The sequence below is a fragment of the Zea mays genome, chromosome 9 (assembly GCF_902167145.1).
Source record: "Zea mays cultivar B73 chromosome 9, Zm-B73-REFERENCE-NAM-5.0, whole genome shotgun sequence".
Lineage (NCBI taxonomy): Eukaryota > Viridiplantae > Streptophyta > Magnoliopsida > Poales > Poaceae > Zea > Zea mays.
Genome location: NC_050104.1, coordinates 32,514,769 through 32,535,690, shown reverse-complemented (window position 1 = coordinate 32,535,690; position 20,922 = coordinate 32,514,769). Strand labels below are relative to the sequence as shown.

Sequence of the window (20,922 nt, the reverse complement as noted above, 5' to 3'; positions counted from 1 at the left end):
ACAACAAAGCCACTGACTCCGGCTCGAGTCAAAAGAAGAAGGACGGGAAGAAGAAGAGGCGGATCAAGAAGATAGTCTACTACGACAGCGACGAGTCTTCCTCTTCCCAAAAGGACGACGAATACGAGGAGAAAAAGTAAACGGTTAACTCAAACTTTTATTTCGATTATTCTCGTATTCCGCAAAGTTCCAATGCTCATTTACTTTCCATTCCACTTGGTAAACCTCCTCACTTTGATGGAGAGGACTACGGATTTTGGAGTCACAAAATGAGTAGTCACTTGTTCTCTCTCCATCCAAGCATATGGGAGATAGTAGAAAATGGAATGTAATTTGATAGTACGGATAGTCCCATATTTATCAATGAACAAATTCACAAAAATGCACAAGCTACTACTGTGTTGTTAGCATCATTGTGCAGGGAAGAATATCATAAGGTGAGCGGCTTGGATAACGCCAAGCAAATCTGGGACACCCTCAAGATCTCGCATGAGGGGAACGACGTCACCATGCTCACCAAGATGGAGTTGGTGGAAGGTGAACTAGGAAGATTTGCGATGATCAGGGGGGAGGAGCCAACTCAAACCTACAACAGGCTCAAGACCCTGGTCAACAAAATAAGGAGCTATGGAAGCATGAGATGGACGGACCACGACGTCGTCAGGCTTATGCTAAGGTCCTTCACCATCCTTGATCCGCATCTTGTAAACTCTATTCGTGAAAATCCTAGGTACAACAAGATGACGCCCGAGGAGATACTTGGAAAGTTCGTAAGCGGGCGAATGATGATTAAGGAGGCGAGATATGTTGATGAGGCATTAAATGGCCCAATCCACGAACCTCAAACCATTGCTCTAAAAGCAACAAGTAGCAGGGAGGCGCTACCTAGCAAGGTAGCGCAAGTTGAGGCGGCCGAGCCGAATGAAGATGAAATGGCCCTCATCATCAAGCGCTTCAAGACGGCGCTTAAAGGTCGCAAGGAGCATCCCAACAAGAGCAAGACAAAGGGGAAGCGCTCCTGCTTCAAGTGTGGTAAGGTTGGTCACTTTATTGCTAACTGTCCTGATAATGATAGTGACTAGAATCAAGAAAAGAAGAGGGAAAAGAAGAAGACTTACAAGAAAGCGAAGGGCGAGGCACCACTAGTAGAGATCTTATCATCGATGACGTTCGTATTGCGTCACTGCATGTGTATATATCGTCACAGATAAAGGTTTGTGACGAATTTGTGACGAGTTCGATTTGGTCATAGGGGTCGCGTCACATTTGTTGTGTTGTGACGTACGACCCAGTTTCGTCATCGATGTGTATCCATTCTGTGACGAAAGTCGCGTTGTCAAGGAAGTGAATTCATTCTATGACGATCGGTTGTGGTCATAGAGGAAGGCACTTTTCCGTCATAATTCGTCGTCTGCCCGAGCAAACTGACGGCGTTGTTAACGCTGTTTGGTTTCTGTGACGGTACGGTATCGTCACAGATAGAGCCGTTGTTTGGTCATTAACAGCCGTTTAGAAGGTGCTGATGCGTATGACGTCAGCGCTGACGTGGCATATGTTTTATTATATGCCACCAGTTTGGTCACAGATGTGCAGAGAATAATTTAATTGGAAATTGCAAAATATACTAGAACAGAGGAATGAGCACACAATTCCATATTCCATAGATGAATACAACTAGTATTCCAGTACGCATACAAACTAAGTGGACAACACTAAACTCAGTTCACAGCATCACCACTTGACTTCACATTTCAGTTGAGTTTGCACAAACATAACAGCGTATAATCAAAAGTTGACACCCACGAGCAACTAGAGTTTTTGGGTACCCTCATGTCAAAGAACAGGCCAAAAACAGCAGCTCTGACTAGCAGCCCTCATGTCGAAGAAGAGTTACCATGCAAGGACAAGAGCTTCTTGATGAGCACATTGGTCTCCTCCATCTCCTTGCTGTTCTTCTCTGTTATCTTCTTGTACTCCTCCAACTCCCTTTGTGTCCTCGCCTGCTGTTCCTCAGCTTCTTCACATTTCTTCCTGAGCTGGTCGAGTTCACCTTGAACAACAGCCGTCGCTTCAGCTGCAAGTTGTTCCCGAAGCTCACTATGATTTGATGATGATGCCTTGGAGGTTGCCGTTGTTTTGATGTCGACGCTTTTCAGGAATTGGTGTGAGCTGCTCTGGGACAGCACCTTCGACACAAGGTGCACACTGGATGCTGGCATCTCACCTTCAGCAACAGGTTCAGCCCTCAAAGCCTCCATATGAGACTGAAATATCATGGACAGAAACAGTAACATGTTAATGCTAATGAGCAACAACAAGATGCTGACAATAATGTGAAAACAGTGACTTTCATTTCTAGTGCACATTATAGCAGATTATAGCAGTTACAAATTATAGCCTACAAGGCATTAACAAAGACTATGAAAAATAGACTGACAGACTCTAAAAGCTATACATTTGATGGCAAATTATAGCAGATTATAGCAGTTACAAATTATAGTAGATTTGCTTAAAAGCTATACATTTGATGGCAAATTAAAAGCTATACATTTGAAAGACTCTATAAATAGACTATGAAAAATAATGTGAAAACAGTTACAAATTATAGCAGATTTGCTTAACAAAGACTCTAAAACCTATACATTTCTAGTGCACGGGTCCTACAAAAAATAGACTATGATATTTACTTTCATTTTAGAAATTTGATGGCAGACAAATGGCAGACAAAATAGACTATGATCTGAACTCCCCTGGGATGGGACAGGCGATCTCACTCATCGATCTCACTCCCCTTCGTTCCATCGACCCACAGCCAGCCTCCCTCATATGATCTCATAACAATTACACTAAATAAAGCAAACAAATGAACTTACAAGTGCTTCTCTTGCCGGTTCACTCAGGCCACGTTTAGAGCTGGTATGACAGGTCTTGAAGGCGTCCACCGCATCTAGTTCTTCAGTCTGATCTAAGCTGGGTTCTTCTCGGTTTCTCTTCTGCTTCTGTTTCGTGTATAAACAATCACAGCGAAGTTTGCTCAGATCAAATGCAATAGAAGTTGAGTGCAAAAGTGTAGGTAGTAGTACAAGGTAATAGTTACTTACATATGCATGTAAGTGTGCCACATAGCAGCGAGAACCCGTAGCCTGATGAAACTTGACTTGACTGTGGTTCTGCTTGTTCTTTTCACTTATTTCCTACAAGAGAATGAACATGTCAGATTAGATCATAGGTTCAATATGCGAAGATCCTTTGCAAACGTATAGTGAAAGAACAATATATGACAAGATACCCATACCATGTTCTTTGGATCAGACCACTTTGCAACTAATGCCCTCCACTGTTCATCAGTCATGTAAGATACAGGAGAAGTTGTGCTAATCTCATTTGCAGGTACACCATTGAAGTATTTCTGCTTGAGCCGATAACGCTGGTTTTTTACCGCAGAGCGTAGCATATCGGTGCAAGCTTCCTTTGTTGCCTTGTCCTCAGTGTTAACGGACAAGCACCCCTATGCATATGACAATTCCATAGTTAGTCAATTCAGGTTAAGCAGTATACAAGTGTACCATAGAATCAGTAATGCACTTACATTTAGCTGTGACACAAAGCTGTTGTAGTATTTCTGGTCGTCCTTGTAATCTTTCCAACGAGTTAGGATAGGCATGGTTTCCCGAATAATGATGCCAGCCTCTGATGCAAACTTGGCAGCTTGAACAGGTTCATGTGGCCTTTTTTTGCCTTCCTCAACAGCTATGGGCAGTCTCCTTTGCATAACTTTAGTCATCATGTCCAGTTGTTTTCCCTTGGTTGCTGCCCTAGGTCTCCTTGGTGCTCGCTGTGTAGGAGCTACAAAATATAATTCGCTTTTATTGAATAATGAAATTGTTTTGTTTCATGCAAATCAGCAAAAGAGATGCCTTATTTGACTGAAAAAATAGAACTTGCCTTCAGTTTCTTCATCTCTAGCTACATAGGCTTGAGCATCACCTGTACTGTCATGAGCAGCAGATGCCATGTCTTCCTCTTCAGCTCTGCTGAAATGATCAGCAAGTCCAGGTGTAGTACGACTGTTGCCTTCAGCATCACCTGTACTGTCATGAGCAGCAGATGCCATGGCTTCCTCTGCAGCTCTGCTGAAATGATCAGCAAGTCCAGGTGTAGTAGGGCTGTTTGGTATGTGATCATTTCCATCTGTTGGTTCCTGTACATTGTGGCCATCTGTCTCTGTAGAGTGAAGCCTTTTTGAAGATTGCTCCTCTGGTTGTGCACCTGCCCTCACTCTCTTGCTGAACCTAATGCCTGGAGCCATGTTGGGGTCTATCTTCTTCTTTGAAGCAAGGGTTGTGTTTCTACCTCTTCTAGGATACTGTCCACAAAAAAATAGTAATGTGCATTTAAAAGCAAGACCATATATTAATTAAGAGGTATGAAATAAAGAAGATGAATCTAAAAGCATGAGCATATATTAAACACCAGATTAAAAACATTGAAATGCAATGCAACTATTTGGCATCCACTATTTTGAAGATAGAAGGAGCACCTTCATTGCCAGGGGTTTTGGCTGCTCATAATATTCACTGTCATCATCAGTATCTCCTTGATCATCATCGTCAAGGAGATAGAAAGAGACATATGAATCCGAATCTGAACTATTATTTATCTTGTTTGCTGCATGTTTCCCCTTTGTTGATGCAGATGGTGAGACTGAATTATTTAGAACAGAAGTATATTTGTTCAGACCCAAATCTTGCATCTTCTTTATATTCTCCTCCACTTGTTTATCCCGTCTTCTCTCATAAGCAGTTCGCTCATGTTGAACTACTTGCAAGATAGATAAGAACAAGCATACTGTGTGTATTAGATAATGTAAAGGATTTTACTAAAAGCTAAGAGGTACTACTATTTGCAGGGAAGGATTTGACTAAAAGCAAATAGATAAGATGTGTAGATTCAGTCATTATGAAGCTTGGTTATGATTGTGCAAGTTCATAATTGTGGTTGCACTATAACTGTAGTGTTTCCCCTGTTTGGTTGTGGAAATCTTTATGCAGGCTTAAACAATGTTCAAAGTACTAGCTAGTACATTGATTAGGCGATGTAGATTTACACAAGCTGATGAACAAAAAAAGTGAAGATATTCTCATCTCTTTCTACCAGCAAGGTTCAAGAAAGCACTAAGCGCTGAGCGAGCGGTATGGTGGTGAAAATGCTTAAGCGTGATTAATCGTGCTTAATCATTTTTGTTAAAAAGAGAAAAAAATACATGATATTGGGCCACCCTGCAGCAGCCCTTAACCCTCACCTCCTCTCTTCATGAGTCTGCAGCCCACTAGGCCCACCTGCCAGGAGGCTCAACGCAAAACCCCTCTCCCGTGATGACCTAGTACTCTGTTGCCTCCTTCCACGCCCCGCGCCGCCGCCCTGTGCTCTCCGCCTCCCGCTCCCGAAGCCTATCCTCCTCCGTGCCGTACGCTCTCCGGCTCCCTCTCCCGAAGCCTCTCCTCCCTCGTGCGATCTTCACCTCTACCGCGCAGCCACTCCGCCTCTCTCTCACCAATCTGCTGCCTGCAGCCATCGTAGGTCCGTCCGCTCTCTCTCTCTCTCGTCGATCCGTCGATTTGCTGGCTGCTGGATTGACCCCAGAGGTGTTCCTCCTCTTCCTCTCCCTCCTCTTCTCCCTTAAACATGCCGAATGGGCACGATTAAGCAGGGCCAGCGCTTAATTGCCCACTTAGTAGGTAAGCGATGCGTTGACCCTCTGCTCAGCGCTTAACCGCGCCTAATCGCACGCCTAATCGCGCTTTCTTGAACCTTGTCTACTAGTACTAGAAACATAAGTTCTCTACTAAAACATGGATGTGACTGCATATAACACAATGTAAGGAACCAAACACAACTGTATCAGTGCACAATGATTACATAAATCAATTTACAATATCTCTGATAACAACGAATGAATAATTAAACTAAATGTAGCGATGGTTAGGGTTTAGGGGTTGGACCTTTCTGACTTCTGTGCCTCCTTTTGTTCACCATCAAGGTCGTCTGCGATGACCCAAATCCAGCGATGTTAGGGTTTAGGGGTTAGCGAGAGCAATGTGGATGGGGCGTGTTAGGTGGAAGGGGCGAGAGAAATGCAGATGGCAATGAGATAGAGCGGGATGCGGCGAGAGAAGTCGGCGACGACGCAGCTCATCGACGCGATGAGAAGTAAGGGGGCGACGGTGAGGTACCTGGTCGAGGGGGCAGGTCGTCGACAGCCGTCGTGTCCCGGCGGCGGCGATTAGGTTTGGAGAAGTGGGGGAGAAATAAGAGGAGTGCGGGATATAGAGGATGAGAGCGGAGTCTATTTTAGTGACGACGGCGAAAATGTTTTTGGCGCCCAATGTGTTTGGCAATGCGGAGTCTAATGCGTTTAAGTATACTATAAGACGTGCATAGCTCAATCGAACACACGTGCATAGCTCAATGGTTTTACCTGCTAACTATAAGACCGAGCTCCTAGGTTCAAGCGCCTGCAAGGAGACTTTTTTTGTGTTTTGCCTACCATTTTATATTAATTTTTTTTTATTTATCTCTATGTTTTTTTTGCAATTATCTATTCATGGACACATTAGTTTGGTTTATGATCATGTTATAATATTTTGAAATATTTTTGACATAGTGGTACTATACATCTCTCACTTGCAATAGCATCTCTCACTTAGTAATTAGCCTTATATGAGAGATGTATGCCTTTCTTAGGATGTGTGTCACCACTTTGTCCGAATGAGTTGAAACTATTTTGTCAACATCGTACACCAAAATGAATGGTCCATGCAAGTTTTTAGATTTTTCTAGCTAGGTTATGGTATTGTAACAAATATCTTTACGAAATACAACAAATAATTACAGTAATTAGTAAACTAGGTCTGAAAAATGCATAACTGCACACAACATCATAGGCTGGTTCAATAAACATGCCATTAAAGTTTAAAATGGTTTGGAGAAAGTGCTAGTATAGATCCATCACAAGCATGAACATCTCTCACTTAGTAATTAGCCTTATATGAGAGATGTATGCCTTTCTTAGGATGTGTGTCACCACTTTGTCCGAATGAGTTGAAACTATTTTGTCAACATCGTACACCAAAATGAATGGTCCATGCAAGTTTTTAGATTTTTCTAGCTAGGTTATGGTATTGTAACAAATATCTTTACGAAATACAACAAATAATTACAGTAATTAGTAAACTAGGTCTAAAAAATGCATAACTGCACACAACATCATAGGTTGGTTCAATAAACATGCCATTAAAGTTTAAAATGATTTGGAGAAAGTGGTAGTATAGATCCATCACAAGCATGAACATGTCTCACTTAGTAATTAGCCTTATATGAGGGTTGCATGCATTTTTGTAGGATGTATGTCACCACTTTGTCAGAACAAATTGCATTTTTTGTCAACATTGTACACCAAAATGAAGTGTACATGCAAGTTTATAGATTTTTCTAGCTACCTAAGGTTTTTAGCACTTATTCTTTAGTAAAATAACAAATACTTACATTAATAGTTAAACTAGTTCTAAAAATTGCACCGGCACAAAACATCATGGTACACCTCCATTAACACCCCAAAAAAAGGTTGAAATGATTTGGAGAAACTGGTGCTATACATGTAAATAAATAAAAGAAAAATTAAAAAATGATTGAAAAATGTAAACAAAACCAAAAAAAAAACTACGTATCCCAAAGCTCAAACACAAGACGCCAGGGTTCACAGCAGCAAGGAGTTACCATTGGACTAGTCACGTTTGTTCGTTAGTAACAGAGCGCAGCTGAATTTAAGCATAAAGTGTTCTCTGTCCAGGATGTAACCGAGCGCCCAGTTCAGAGTCTTCATTTTCAGATTGTTCAGTTCAGAGTAAACTCTGCTGCCCAGTTCAGATTGCTGCCCAGTTCAGATTCTAAACTCTGCCCAGTCCAAAGTTCAAAGTTGCCCAGTCCAAAGTTATTTGTTCAGATTCAAAACTACAAAACCAGCTCAGATTTGTTGGTTATCTATTTGTTCAAAGTTCAGATTCAAATCCACAAAACCAGCTCAGATTTGTTGGTTATCTATTTGTTCAAAGTTCAGATTCAAATCCACAAAACCAGCTCAGATTTGTTAGTTATCTATTTGTTCAAAGTTCAGTTCTGAGATATATAGCTCAGTCCAAAGTTCAAAGTTCAGATTCAAATCCACAAAACCAGCTCTGCCAAAACCATTTTTATAGCCCAGTTCAGATTGCCCAGCTCTGCCAAAACCATTTTTATAGCCCAGCTCAAAGTTATCTATTTGTTCAAAGTTCAGTTCTCTGAGATATATAGCCCAGTTCAGATTGCTGGGTGTTCTGAGAACTCTGCCCAGTCCTCACAAGCAATCTGAGAACTCTGCCCAGCCAAATTTCAGAGTTCTGCCCAGTCCAAAGTTCAAAGTTCAGAGTACACATTCAGTTCACCACAAGTTCAGTATTTCAGACACACATTCAGTTCTGAAAATACAGAAAATACATTGTATCATCTAAACATCAACTGAATTTCAGACACACATTCAGTATGCTATACTAATCTGAACTGAACAGTTCATAAATCAACTATCAATACTAGAAATCCTCATCTTCATCTTCTATGGACATGTCATCATTGTTGTCGTCGCCACCATCATTAAAATATTGAAACATTGTATCATCTTCCTCCTCATCCTCACTATCTTCAAGAATAATAGCAGCTTCCTTCTTTTTTTCTTATTAGTTCCTCTAAATTGCCTTCAATTAGACTGGCTTCTCCACCTTCAACATTGTGCAGAACCTGATTATCATCACCTTCTTGCACTATATGGTCTGTATCAGAACAATAATCATCCTGATGCACATCATTATTGCCCTCATATTTTTCAGCCACATCATAAATATTCCTATGTTCAAATTTCTGCACAACTCGGAAATCTTTACAATGTGGAGTTGTGTCTTGCAGGTAAAATATCTTTTTCGCTTGGTCTGCCAAGATAAAAGGATCGGACTTGTACCAAAATGACTGCACATTGATGGATTTGAAATGGCTGTCATCTCGAATGCCCACAGTCTTTCCTACTTGGTTGTACCAATCGCATCGAAATACAACCACCGACCGATGAACTTGATAATTCGAGTTATATTGTAACTCAATTACCTCTTTAAGGACACCATAAAAATCTATGTTCTCCCCATTATGTTCACCTTCAGTCATTACACCACTATTTTGTGTCTGCATGAACTTCTCACGATCCACTGTGCTAAACCGCACTCCATTAATCTTGCAAGTTGTACTAGTCTTAACTCGCCGAGCTGGGCCACATGACAGTGCCCACAGTCCTTCGCTAACCAATTCTGGATTCTCATTACGCTTATTCTCAACCTGTTGCAACAAAATTACTCAGCTGAGCAATTACATATGCATACCCAAAACTTTAGTAAACCTATAACATAAAAGTTTAGTGACTTACATGGGACATAAACCACTTTGCAAATCCTTGTTGAACCATTCGATCAACATCATTTGGACGTGCACCTTGCTGCGATAGCTCCTCCCTGTACAGACTGCATGGCATACTTTATTCATAAGCATATTTTCAAATTTAATAAACATAACATAAATTATGTAGCACATACCAAACTAACTTACGTCAAATATTCCTGTACTTCATCAGCATTATGTAGCACAAACCAAACTAACTTATTCATGGTAGCATCATCAATGTACTCAGTCTTAGTAGCTCCAACAAGAGTAGCACCATGCTTAAAAACAGACATGTCATTAGGCAATGGCATCTCTGTACCACTATCATCATCCTGGTTAAATCTAGTGTCAACATCCTTCATGTACCTAGAACAAAATGTTAAGGTATCACTTGCCATATATGCCTCAGCAATTGATCCTTCCGGCCTAGCCCTGTTCCTTACAAAATTTTTCAAAGTGCCTAGTCGCCTTTCTATTGGGTACATCCATCCATACTGAACAGGTCCTCTAAGCATTGCCTCATCGGGAAGATGGACACTCAAGTGCACCATGACATCAAAGAAGGCAGGTGGAAAGATTTTCTCAAGCTTGCATAGGATCAATGGAATATCTCCTTTTAGCCGTTGCACAACATCTATCCGTAGATTTCTACTACATAGTTCCCTGAAGAAGGTCCCCAGCTCTGCAATTGCTTCATATACATCCTTCCTCACCAGTCCTCTAAGGCCAGCGGCTATGATTCTCTGTAGGAGTATGTGGCAAGAATGTGTTTTCAGTTTTCCAACCACCTTTGAACCATCTTCATTTATGTATCTTGCTAGGTTATCCGCAAATCCATCAGGAAACTTGATACCTTTGAGGAACTTGCAAAACTCGACTTTCTGATCCTTCCCCAACACATATGGAGCAGGTGGAGCCTTGCAGGCCGAGTTGCCATCTTGTTGCAAGTGCAGTTCAGGTCTTATGCCCATATCATACAAATCTAGCCTTGCATTATGTGTGTCCTTGGACTTGCCTGGTATATTAAGTAGTGTGCAAAGAATATTTTCACATACATTTTTCTCTATGTGCATGACATCGAGATTATGTGGAAGCATCAAATCTTTCCAATATGGCAATTGCCACAACCCAGATTTCCGGCTATAAATCTTTGGACCGTCACTACTACGCTTCCTTTTATTTCCAGTAATGTCAGCCTGCTTCCCTGGCCTGACATCTTTCACCTTCTCTAGCTCTTGTAGGACCTCATCCACAGTGAACCTGCCAGGCACAACTTTGTTTTCACGCTTACCATTGAAATCCAAACTATTCCGCCATGAATGTGTCCTTTTAAGGTAACGACGATGTCCAATGTAGCATAACTTGTTCCTTATTGCCATAGACAACAGATTCTTGTCGCAATAAATACATGCATAATACCCTTTTGTTGTTCGCCCAGATAACGTGGCCAGCGCTGGATAATCATGTATACACCATAGTACAGCAGCACGAAGGTCAAACTTCCTACCAGTACATGCATCATAGGTCTTGACACCCTTCCATAGCTTCAGCAGTTCTTCAATTAGGGGCTCAAGGAACAAATCAAAATCCTTTCCTGGACATCTTGGACCTGGGATGAGTAAAGACATAAAGCAGTTTGTTGGATTCACGCATTCCCATGGTGGGAGATTAACAGTGTGTTTGGTTTGCAGCACGGCATGGATCCAGAGTGATCCGAACCTGTATCCGAGCCTACAAAATCGTTTGGATAGCGTCACGGAGTCTACCCATCCGTCATCCACTCATTCCAAAATACAACAGAACCCTAGCAGCGACTCGTTCCTCCAAATCAACCGGATGAGCTGACTCCCGTTCGCATCTCGCACCTGGCGGCGGCGGGGCAGCTCTGAGGGGATCTCTCCGCGGCGGCGACGCGGCTCCCAGCGGCGACAGCGACCCTCCTCACCCAACCGCCGCTCCTCACACTACCAGATCTAGGCGTCGCACCTCAGATCCGTCAACTGGTGAGCTCCCTCCTCCACCTCCTCTCCCTGCTCTTTGATCTCGCCCTCGCTTCTTCCTCCCCGGCCAGCCATCAGTTCCGGTGACTGCTTCCTTCGTCTACCTTGGCGTCTCCTACTCCAAGGCCGGGCACTACCGCTACGCGCTCCTCTCCCGCGTCTGCCTCTCCATGTTCGACGGGTTCGACTCCTACCAGTTCGGCGCCACAGCCGACACCACGGAGCTTGGAGGAACCCAGCTGACAGCCCGCAGGAACGAGTCACTGCAGCAATTCATCGAGCACTCAGATGCAGATCCCGCCTCTGGATTCTTTCCGAATTGCTCTGTCTATCCTGTGCCGTTGGAGACCTCGCCGCCCTCGCACTTGTCTCACGCCACAGGTCCATCCGTTCAGGGCAAAGGAGATACGGAAGTATCAGTGCCAAATTGAACGCTGAAAGCAGTGCTGAACCTGTCTTCCAAAACCAGCTTACCTGAGCCTTATTTATCAGTCCACACAAAACCAGCGTACCTGAGCCGCGCACATCTATGTTAGAGACAAATGTATTTTTTAAAGCCACGGAGCTAGATTCCTCCATAGTTATGTATGTAGTACGTGGGTAATTGCTGGCTATATGTACGTATACATACATACCGTGGTCGGTGGAGGCGAGCATGGCGAGCACCTTCTTGAACGAATATGTATTTTCAGCCTTTTTGAGAGTATATCAGGAAAACAGGATATACCATTTCTCACATACATTCCATGCTTATTCAGTTTCTTACCAATCTTCTCTTCTTATTTCTCATCAAGTCAAAATTATTTTTGACCTGCACATAATGGTATTCTTATTTCTCATCAAGTCAAAATTATAATGTAGAATTGTATTGGCGCAATTGATGGTACACACATACGAGCTAGTGTCCCCAAGTCTCGTGAGGCAGCTTTTCGAGGTAGAAAGAGTTTCACAACCCAAAATGTGATGGCCGCGGTAGACTTTGACCTTCGCTTCACATATGTGCTAGCTGGTTGGGAGGGTTCGGCACATGATGCCGTCGTTCTAGCTGATGCCTTACAAAGGCAGAATGGTCTTGTTGTACCTGAAGGTAATCTTCTCTAATGAATGTCTACAATATGCACCCACCAAAAGATAGATCATTCTCTAATGAATGTCATGGTATTGTAGGAAAATATTACCTAGTTGACTGCGGTTATGGTGCAAAGCCAGGGTTCTTACCACCTTTTCGTGGTGTCCGATACCACTTAAAAGAGTGGGGTAATGATAACAGGCCAGAAAATGAGAAGGAATTATTTAATTTAAGGCATTCACAACTACGGGTTACTGTTGAGCGTGCCTTTGGATCCCTGAAGAACCGTTTTAAGTTTCTTGATGATGCTCGACCTTTCTTTCCTTTCAAAACACAAGTAGATGTTGTTCTTGCATGTTGCATCCTCCACAATTGGATATTATCGCACGGGGCAGATTGTTTTCTCCCACCTGAGGAAGCATGGACAACAAACCAACCTTCTAGTTCAACAAGTTCCCATCAGGAGCAAGTACAAGAAAACAGACAATGGGTTCAGTGGAGGCAGCAACTTGCAAATTGGATGTGGGAAACTAGAGCAGCTTCCCATGTACAAGAAAATTAGATCATAAATTGAAAAGTGGCATCATTCTTTGGATGTGAGATATTTTGTTGTTTTTCCTATTTGCTCATTTGCTTAGATGTGATCTATATTCTCAAATGTTCTAATATTGTAGGGAGATGGATGATGTCCAAGAAATTGAACAAAGGTCCCAACCACAAATTTTCTGGACACAAGAAATGTCTGCATGTGCTTTGAAATATTTGGCCCAGTTGGTTGCTGATGGAATTCGAGTAGACAAAGGATTCAAAAGCTCGCACTATAATCAATGTGCTAATGTGGTGAAGGAAAGATTTCAGGTTCAAGTTTCTGGTTCTCAAGTTACTAATCATCTTAAGACATGGAGAACTCGCTGGTCAAACATATGCAATTATAAGAAGATTAGCTCAGCCCATTTTGATGAACAAACTGGAACAATATTGCTTGATGAGAAGAACTACTTGGAACGGGTGCAGGTATGTATATATTTAACAACAACACTATGAATGGCCATGTGAGATCATCAACCCAGGCTTTGGCTTAACAGTTTAACTTGAGCCAGTGCTTTTTCTTTTTTTTTGTGGCGCCAAAATGTCTTTGGTTGTTCCAAGCAGAGGCCATAAAAACTGTGTGGTGCGTCTGCACCCAGGTACCCAATATTTTAGTTTCGGACATGATCTCACTTTGGGGCTGTAGCCTAGTGCTTCTCTGCTCTCGATCTGCTTGACTGGTCGGTGTGAGAATTTGGTAGATAGCGGCATACTTGTGTGTGTGTGTGTGTGTGTCACCGATACACCTGGGAGCCTGAAGCAGAAACTGAACCGATAGCCATAGGAGAAGAAGGTTGGTTGATCCACCACTATCGCAATACTTGTGCTGTTGTGCAATAGTAGCACTATTTTACTGTTTTACTGTTTTACTGGTTTACTTGAAGCTTCTTCAGCTGTGATGAATTATGTTTTACTGTTTTACTGCTTGCCACTATTTTACAATTTATATTTTGTTTCTGGGAACTACTTGTAAGCTGTTTTACTGTTTTACAATTTATATTTTATTGTTACTATAATCTGTTTTATTGTGTCTACAAAATGCTATAGCTATTTCAGATTTTACAGTTTTTGTAAACAATATTGTTTAATTTGAATCTATACATTATTTCAGAAAAAACCATCTGAAGCTAAATTTTTCAACAAGCCACTTGAGAACTACCATTACATGGCTGTCATATTTGGGAATCATCAAGCAACTGGACTATTTGCAAAATGCACCAGTGATCCCCTAGGTTTCGACACATCTGAAAGTGCAGGTACATATGGTGTGGGTTATTCTGGAGACTTGGCTGGTCATGAGAGTAACAATGCAAGTCCAACTCGTGATAGTGGAGAATCATTGAACCCAAGTGGTCCAATTCGTGATGGTGGAGACTCATCTACTCGAAGTGGTGCAAGAAGGAAGAGAGGGCGCATGATGATGGAAGATGAGGATCCATTGATATGCACTGTCACTGAAGCTTTTAAGACTCTTTCAGATGCAATCAAGCAGTCAGCACCACAACCACGTCCGATAATCCCACCCAACCTATGGACTATGATGAAACAGATTCCTGTTTTTGAAAGAGAACATATAGCACACTACTATGGCTACTTGTGTGAGAATCCAGCCCTTGCTTATGCCTTTCTAGAGATGGGACTAGATGATCAAATGGTATGGGTGTCTAGGTACATCAAGACTCATCTTTCTGATTGATGCATCAAAAAAGCAGATTAGCCTAAAACTTGTGTCTGAAACTTTTTAGTTATTTCTATGATGGATGGAGTCTATGAAACTTCTCTTTGAACATTGTTATGGATGTTGGATAACTTCTCAATTTTATTTGTATGCTGGATAATGTTGAATATGTATGTTGGATAAATTCTCAGTTTTTAATGTATGTTGGATAATGCTGGATGAAATTGTATGCTGGATAAGTACTCGTGAAGATACAAGTTTCAATTTTCAGTTTTATCTATGTTATAACTTTCATTTTTTATGTATGTTGGATAAAAATGCAACCTTTTTGGTGTGGTGAGTGAAAGCAGATTGAGCGTCGCTTGATGACATGCTTCTTCAAAACAAACAAAAAATGGATTCACCTGCTTCCTCAAAACAAACAAAAAATGGATTCACCTCATTTCTCTAACCAAACATAAAGAAAGAACCATCCAATCCTGTGAGGAATGAATCCATTCCGGATCGGCTGATTCCGGATGGAGCCAATCCCCTAACCAAACACGCTGTAAGCGGTGTCACAAGCACTGGCCACATACTGTACTGGGTACTCATGTTGCCAAATGGATTGAATCCATCGGTAGCTAAGGCTAGCCTCAGGTTCCTCGGATCATTTGCAAAACCTGGGTACTTTCGGTCAAAGTCCTTCCACGCTTCCCCATCAGCTGGATGGCTCATCACATTGGCGACTGGCTTCCTCACTTTCTTGTGCCATTGTGTTTCCTCTGAAGTTTGTTTTGAAGCAAAAATTCTTTTCAACCTTGGCAACAGTGGAAAATGCCTCAAAACCTTATGTGGAACCCGCTTCGAACCAGTTTCATCTTTCCATCTAGACTCCGTGCATACTGGGCACTCATTCAATTTAGCATTAACATTCCGAAACAACACACAATTGTTCTTGCACACATGGATGTTTTCGTATCCAAGGCCCAATTCTTTAAGATATTTCATGGCCTCATTATATGATTTTGGCAACTCACTGTTAGGGTATCCATCGGACATCAGCTTCATCATTGCTGAAAATGCTGTATTGCTGATTCGATAACGAGACTTCATATACAACATCCTCACCATAAAAGAAAATTTTGAATGGCTAGAACCCGGACTAAGTGCCTTCTTTGAATCTCCAAGAACTCATGCAAATCTTGGCTCTTCTCCATCAGCCTCTGCCGCTGCAAACAGTTCACCGATCATCTCAGGTACTCCATGATCATCATCGTAAACATCATCGTCCACATCCATATGTATCCCAAAGTCATTATCATATCCTTCGACATCCTCCTCTATACCCTCAACTTCTGTATCTGCCGACTCCCCATGATGAATCCACCTCGTGTATGTAGCTGACATTCCATAAATGTGTATATGAGTTTCTACTTCACTCTGAGGTCGCAACCTTTGATTAAGACAATTCATGCACGGACAACGAATGTCTGTGTCTTCTGGGTATCTTTCAGTAACAAAATTCATGAACTCTTCAACTCCTTTCACATATGCAGGTGTGAATTGTTTCCAATAAACCCATCTTCTATCCATCTATTTTGACAATAAATTAAAACTTGCATTAACTCCATAACTATGATTACAATGAACAAAATTGAAAACCACATCAAACACATGCATATATGAAATAAAATTCAAACGCACATAGAACCTTATTGTCAAAAACACAACACATCAAACCTTGTCTTTTCTCCCCGCCCTGCCGCTGTTCTGTCCACGCCCGCCGTAGCTATGCGCAAGACGCCGCTGCTTTGCCGCGCCCGAAGCTTCTCTGCCTCGCTGTTTGCAGACGACGCCGTTCTTCCAACACTGTTGGATCAATGGATCAGGCGACAAGATCGCTCGTTCGCTGCGACGCTACCCAGTTGCCGATCAAGCGGACGACGACAGACGCCAGCGTCGTTGTGTGCCGTAACCTGACGGCCGATCGCAGAAGCGCAGATCGCAGCAGGAAAAAATCAGAACAGGCGAACCATGCAGATCGCAGAATGGCGGCTGGGAAAACCTGTTAACATAACGACAGATGGGAACACCTGTTAACAGACGAATAGTTTCTTTATATACACGAACAAGTGCGTAGTCTGGTGGTAGCAACGATTTAACGCAAGTCGCAGGTCCCTGGTTCGAAGCTCCGCGGGCGCACCTTTTTTTTGCCAAATAACTAGCTGCCGCTTCATACTGGGCCGGGTCCGCGTCGCCAGGTGGGGCCTGTGTCCCAAAAAAATGCGGCCCATGTAGGCCAAGGATCCCACGCCGTCAAGTGGTGTGTACACGTGGGCCGTTTTTACTAAAACTCATCTGTGACCAATTTATTTCATCATTACGTCAGCCGATAACTAGCTGCCGCTTCATACTGGGCCGGGTCCGCGTCGCCAGGTGGGGCCTGTGTCCCAAAAAAATGCGGCCCATGTAGGCCAAGGATCCCACGCCGTCAAGTGGTGTGTACACGTGGGCCATTTTTACTAAAACTCATCTGTGACCAATTTATTTCATCATTACGTCAGCCGATCAAGCCAAAGTAATCTGTGACGTTCCTTTCATTTTCGTCTATGACGTTCCTTTCATTTTCGTCTTTAATATTCAAGTCTAATCTTCGTCCATTGTAATTGTTGACGAAGATGTCAATTTGGTCATAGAAATGTATCAATCTGTGACTGAAGTCACCAGCGTCACTAGAAAATCGTCACTGATGATCACATTCTTACTAGTGCACACCTTGGCAAAGAGTGGGACTCGGATTGCTCTTCATCCGACGACGAAGGACTTGCCGCCTCGGCCTTCAACAAATCATCCCTCTTCCCAAACGAGCATCATACCTGCCTCATGGCAAAGGAAAAGAAGGTATGCACTAGGAATACTATTACATATGCTTCTTCAAGTGATGATGAATCTAGCGATGATGAAATAGACTATGCAAGTTTATTCAAAGGTTTAGATAGAACTAAAATTGATAAAATCAATGAGTTAATTGATGCTTTGAATGACAAGAATAGATTATTAGAAAAGCAAGAGGATCTTTTGTATGAAGAGCATGATAAACTTGTAGATGTCCAAAAATCTCTTGCTTTAGAAGTTAAAAGGAATGAAATGCTTTCTTGTGAATTATCTACTTGCCATGAGACTATTTCTTGTTTAAAAAGTGTTAATGATGATTTAAATGTTAAGCTAGAAGTAGCAAATAGATCTAGTTCTTGTGTAGAACATGTAGTGATTTGCAATAGGTGTAAGGACTTTAATATTGATGCATGTGTTGAGCACCTTACTTCTATTGCAAAACTAAATGGTGAAGTGGCTAGTCTTAATGCCCAACTTAAGACTAGCAAAAATGAATTTGATAAACTAAAATTTGCAAGGGATGCCTACACTGTTGGTAGACACCCCTCAATTAAGGATGGGCTTGGCTTTAAGAGGGAAGCCAAGAACTTAACAAGTTATAAGGCTCCCATCTCTGCCAAAGAGAAAGGGAAGGCCCCTATGGCTAATAGTATTCAAAAGAATCATGCTTTCATTTATAGTGATAGAAAATTCTCTAGAAATGCTTGTAGGAATTATTCTTATGATTCATAGGCTATGCCTGCTTCTAGTTCTTCTATTGTGCATGATATGCCTAGGAAAAATGTTATTCATCATATGTCTAGGAGAAATGTTGTTCATGTACCTAGGAAAGCAAGTAATGAACCTTCTACAATTTATCATGCTTGCAATGCTTCCTTTGCAATTTGTAGAAAGGATAAGAAAGTAATTGCTAGGAAATTAGGGGCAAAATGCAAGGGAGATAAAACTTGCATTTGGATCCCTAAGGCTATTGTCACTAACCTTGTAGGACCCAACAAGAGTTGGGTACCTAAGACCCAAGCCTAAATTTGCCTTACAGGTTTATGCATCCGGGGGCTCAAGCTGGATTATCGACAACGGATGCACAAACCACATGACGGGGGAGAAGAAGATGTTCACCTCCTACGTCAAGAACAAGGACTCCCAAGATACAATCATATTCGATGATGGGAACCAAGGCAAGGTTAAAGGACTAGGAAAAATAGTAATTTCATCCGAGCATTCCATTTCTAATGTGTTTTTAGTAGAATCGCTCGGATATAACTTGTTGTCCGTTAGTCAATTATGTAATATGGGGTATAATTGCTTATTTACAAATGTAGATGTGTCTGTCTTTAGAAGGAGTGATGGTTCATTAGCTTTTAAGGGTGTACTAGACGGCAAACTCTATTTAGTTGATTTTGCAAAAGAGGAGGCCGGTCTAGATGCATGTTTAATTGCTAAGACTAGCATGGGCTGGCAGTTGCATCACCGTCTAGCACATGTGGGGATGAAGAACCTTCACAAACTTCTAAAGGGAGAACATGTGTTAGGACTAACAAATGTGACTTTCGAAAAAGATAGACCTTGTGCAGCTTGTCAAGCAGGTAAACAAGTTTTTGCAGGATAAATCTGAAACCCAAGGGACCCTCAAGCGCTTCCTAAGGAGAGCTCAAAATGAATTTGAGCTCAAGGTGAAGAAGATAAGGAGCGACAACGGGTCCGAGTTCAAGAACCTTCAAGTGGAGGAGTACCTTGAGGAGGAAGGAATTAAGCACGAGTTCTCCGCTCCCTACACACCACAGCAAAACAGTGTGGTAGAGAGGAAGAACAGGACACTCATTGACATGGCAAGGACGATGCTTGGAGAGTTCAAGACCCCCGAGCGGTTTTGGTCGGAAGCCGTGAACACGGCTTGCCACGCCATAAACCGGGTCTACCTTCATTGCCTCCTCAAGAAAATGTCGTACGAACTCCTAACCGGTAACAAACCCAATGTGTCATACTTTCGTGTTTTTGGGAGCAAATGTTATATTCTAGTGAAGAAAGGTAGAAATTCTAAGTTTGCTCCCAAAGCTGTAGAAGGGTTTTTGTTAGGTTATGACTCAAATACAAAGGTGTATATGGTCTTCAACAAATCATTGGGTTTGGTTGAAGTCTCTAGCGACGTTGTATTTGATGAGACTAATGGCTCTCCAAGAGAGCAAGTTGTTGAACTTGATGATGTAGATGAAGAAGACGTTCCAATAACCGCAATACGCACCATGGCAATTGAAGATGTGCGGCCACAGGAACAAAAAGAGCAAGATAAACCTTCTTCCTCAACAATGGTGCGACCCCCAACTCAAGACGATGAACAGGTTCATCAAGAAGAGGCGTGTGATCAAGGGGGAGCACAAGATGATCATGTTATGGAGGAAGAAGCACAACATGCCCCTCCAACTCAAGTTCGAGCGACGATTCAAAGGAATCATCCCGTCGACCAGATATTGGGTGATATTAGCAAGGGAGTAACTACTCGCTCTAGATTAGTTAATTTTTGTGAGCATTACTCTTTTGTCTCTTCTATTGAGCCTTTCAGGGTAGAAGAGGCCTTGCTAGATCCGGACTGGGTGTTGGCCATGTAGGAGGAGCTCAACAATTTCAAGAGAAATAAAGTTTGGACACTGGTGCCACGTCCCAAGCAAAACGTTGTGGGAACCAAGTGGGTGTTCCGCAACAAGCAGGACGAGCACGGGGTGGTGACAAGGAACAAGGCACGACTTGTGGCAAAAGGTTATGCCCAAGTCGCAGGTTTGGACTTTGAGGAGACTTTTGCTCCTGTGTCTAGGCTAGAGTCAATTCACATATTGTTAGCCTATGCCGCTCACCATTCTTTCAGGTTGTTCCAAATGGATGTGAAGAGCGCTTTCCTCAACGGGCCAATCAAGGAGGAGGTGTACGTAGAGCAACCCCCTGGCTTTGAGGATGAACGGTTCCCCGACCACATGTGTAAGCTCTCTAAGGCGCTCTATGGACTTAAGCAAGCCCCAAGAGCATGGTATGAATGCCTCAGAGACTTTTTAATTGCTAATGCTTTCAAGGTTGGGAAAGCTGATCCAACTTTATTCACTAAGACTTGTGATGGTGACTTATTTGTGTGCCAAATTTATGTCGATGAAATAATATTTGGTTCTACTAACCAAAAGTCTTGTGAAGAGTTTAGCAGGGTGATG

General features: G+C 42.3%; 1 protein-coding gene across 1 annotated transcript; it reads left to right on the top strand.

Moving 5' to 3' along the window:
- Positions 1-14,129: 14,129 nt before the first annotated feature.
- On the top strand, positions 14,130-15,049 carry LOC118473299 (uncharacterized). Its single transcript, XM_035962515.1, has one exon. The coding sequence runs from the start codon at positions 14,339-14,341 to the stop codon at positions 14,867-14,869; it is 531 nt and encodes a 176-aa protein (XP_035818408.1). The 5' UTR covers positions 14,130-14,338; the 3' UTR covers positions 14,870-15,049.
- The last annotated feature ends 5,873 nt before the right edge of the window (positions 15,050-20,922 follow it).

What these genes read in the sequence shown, in the direction of transcription:
- LOC118473299 (XM_035962515.1), top strand. Translation starts at nt 14,339, where the DNA reads ATGGCTGTCATATTTGGGAATCATCAAGCAACTGGACTATTTGCAAAA.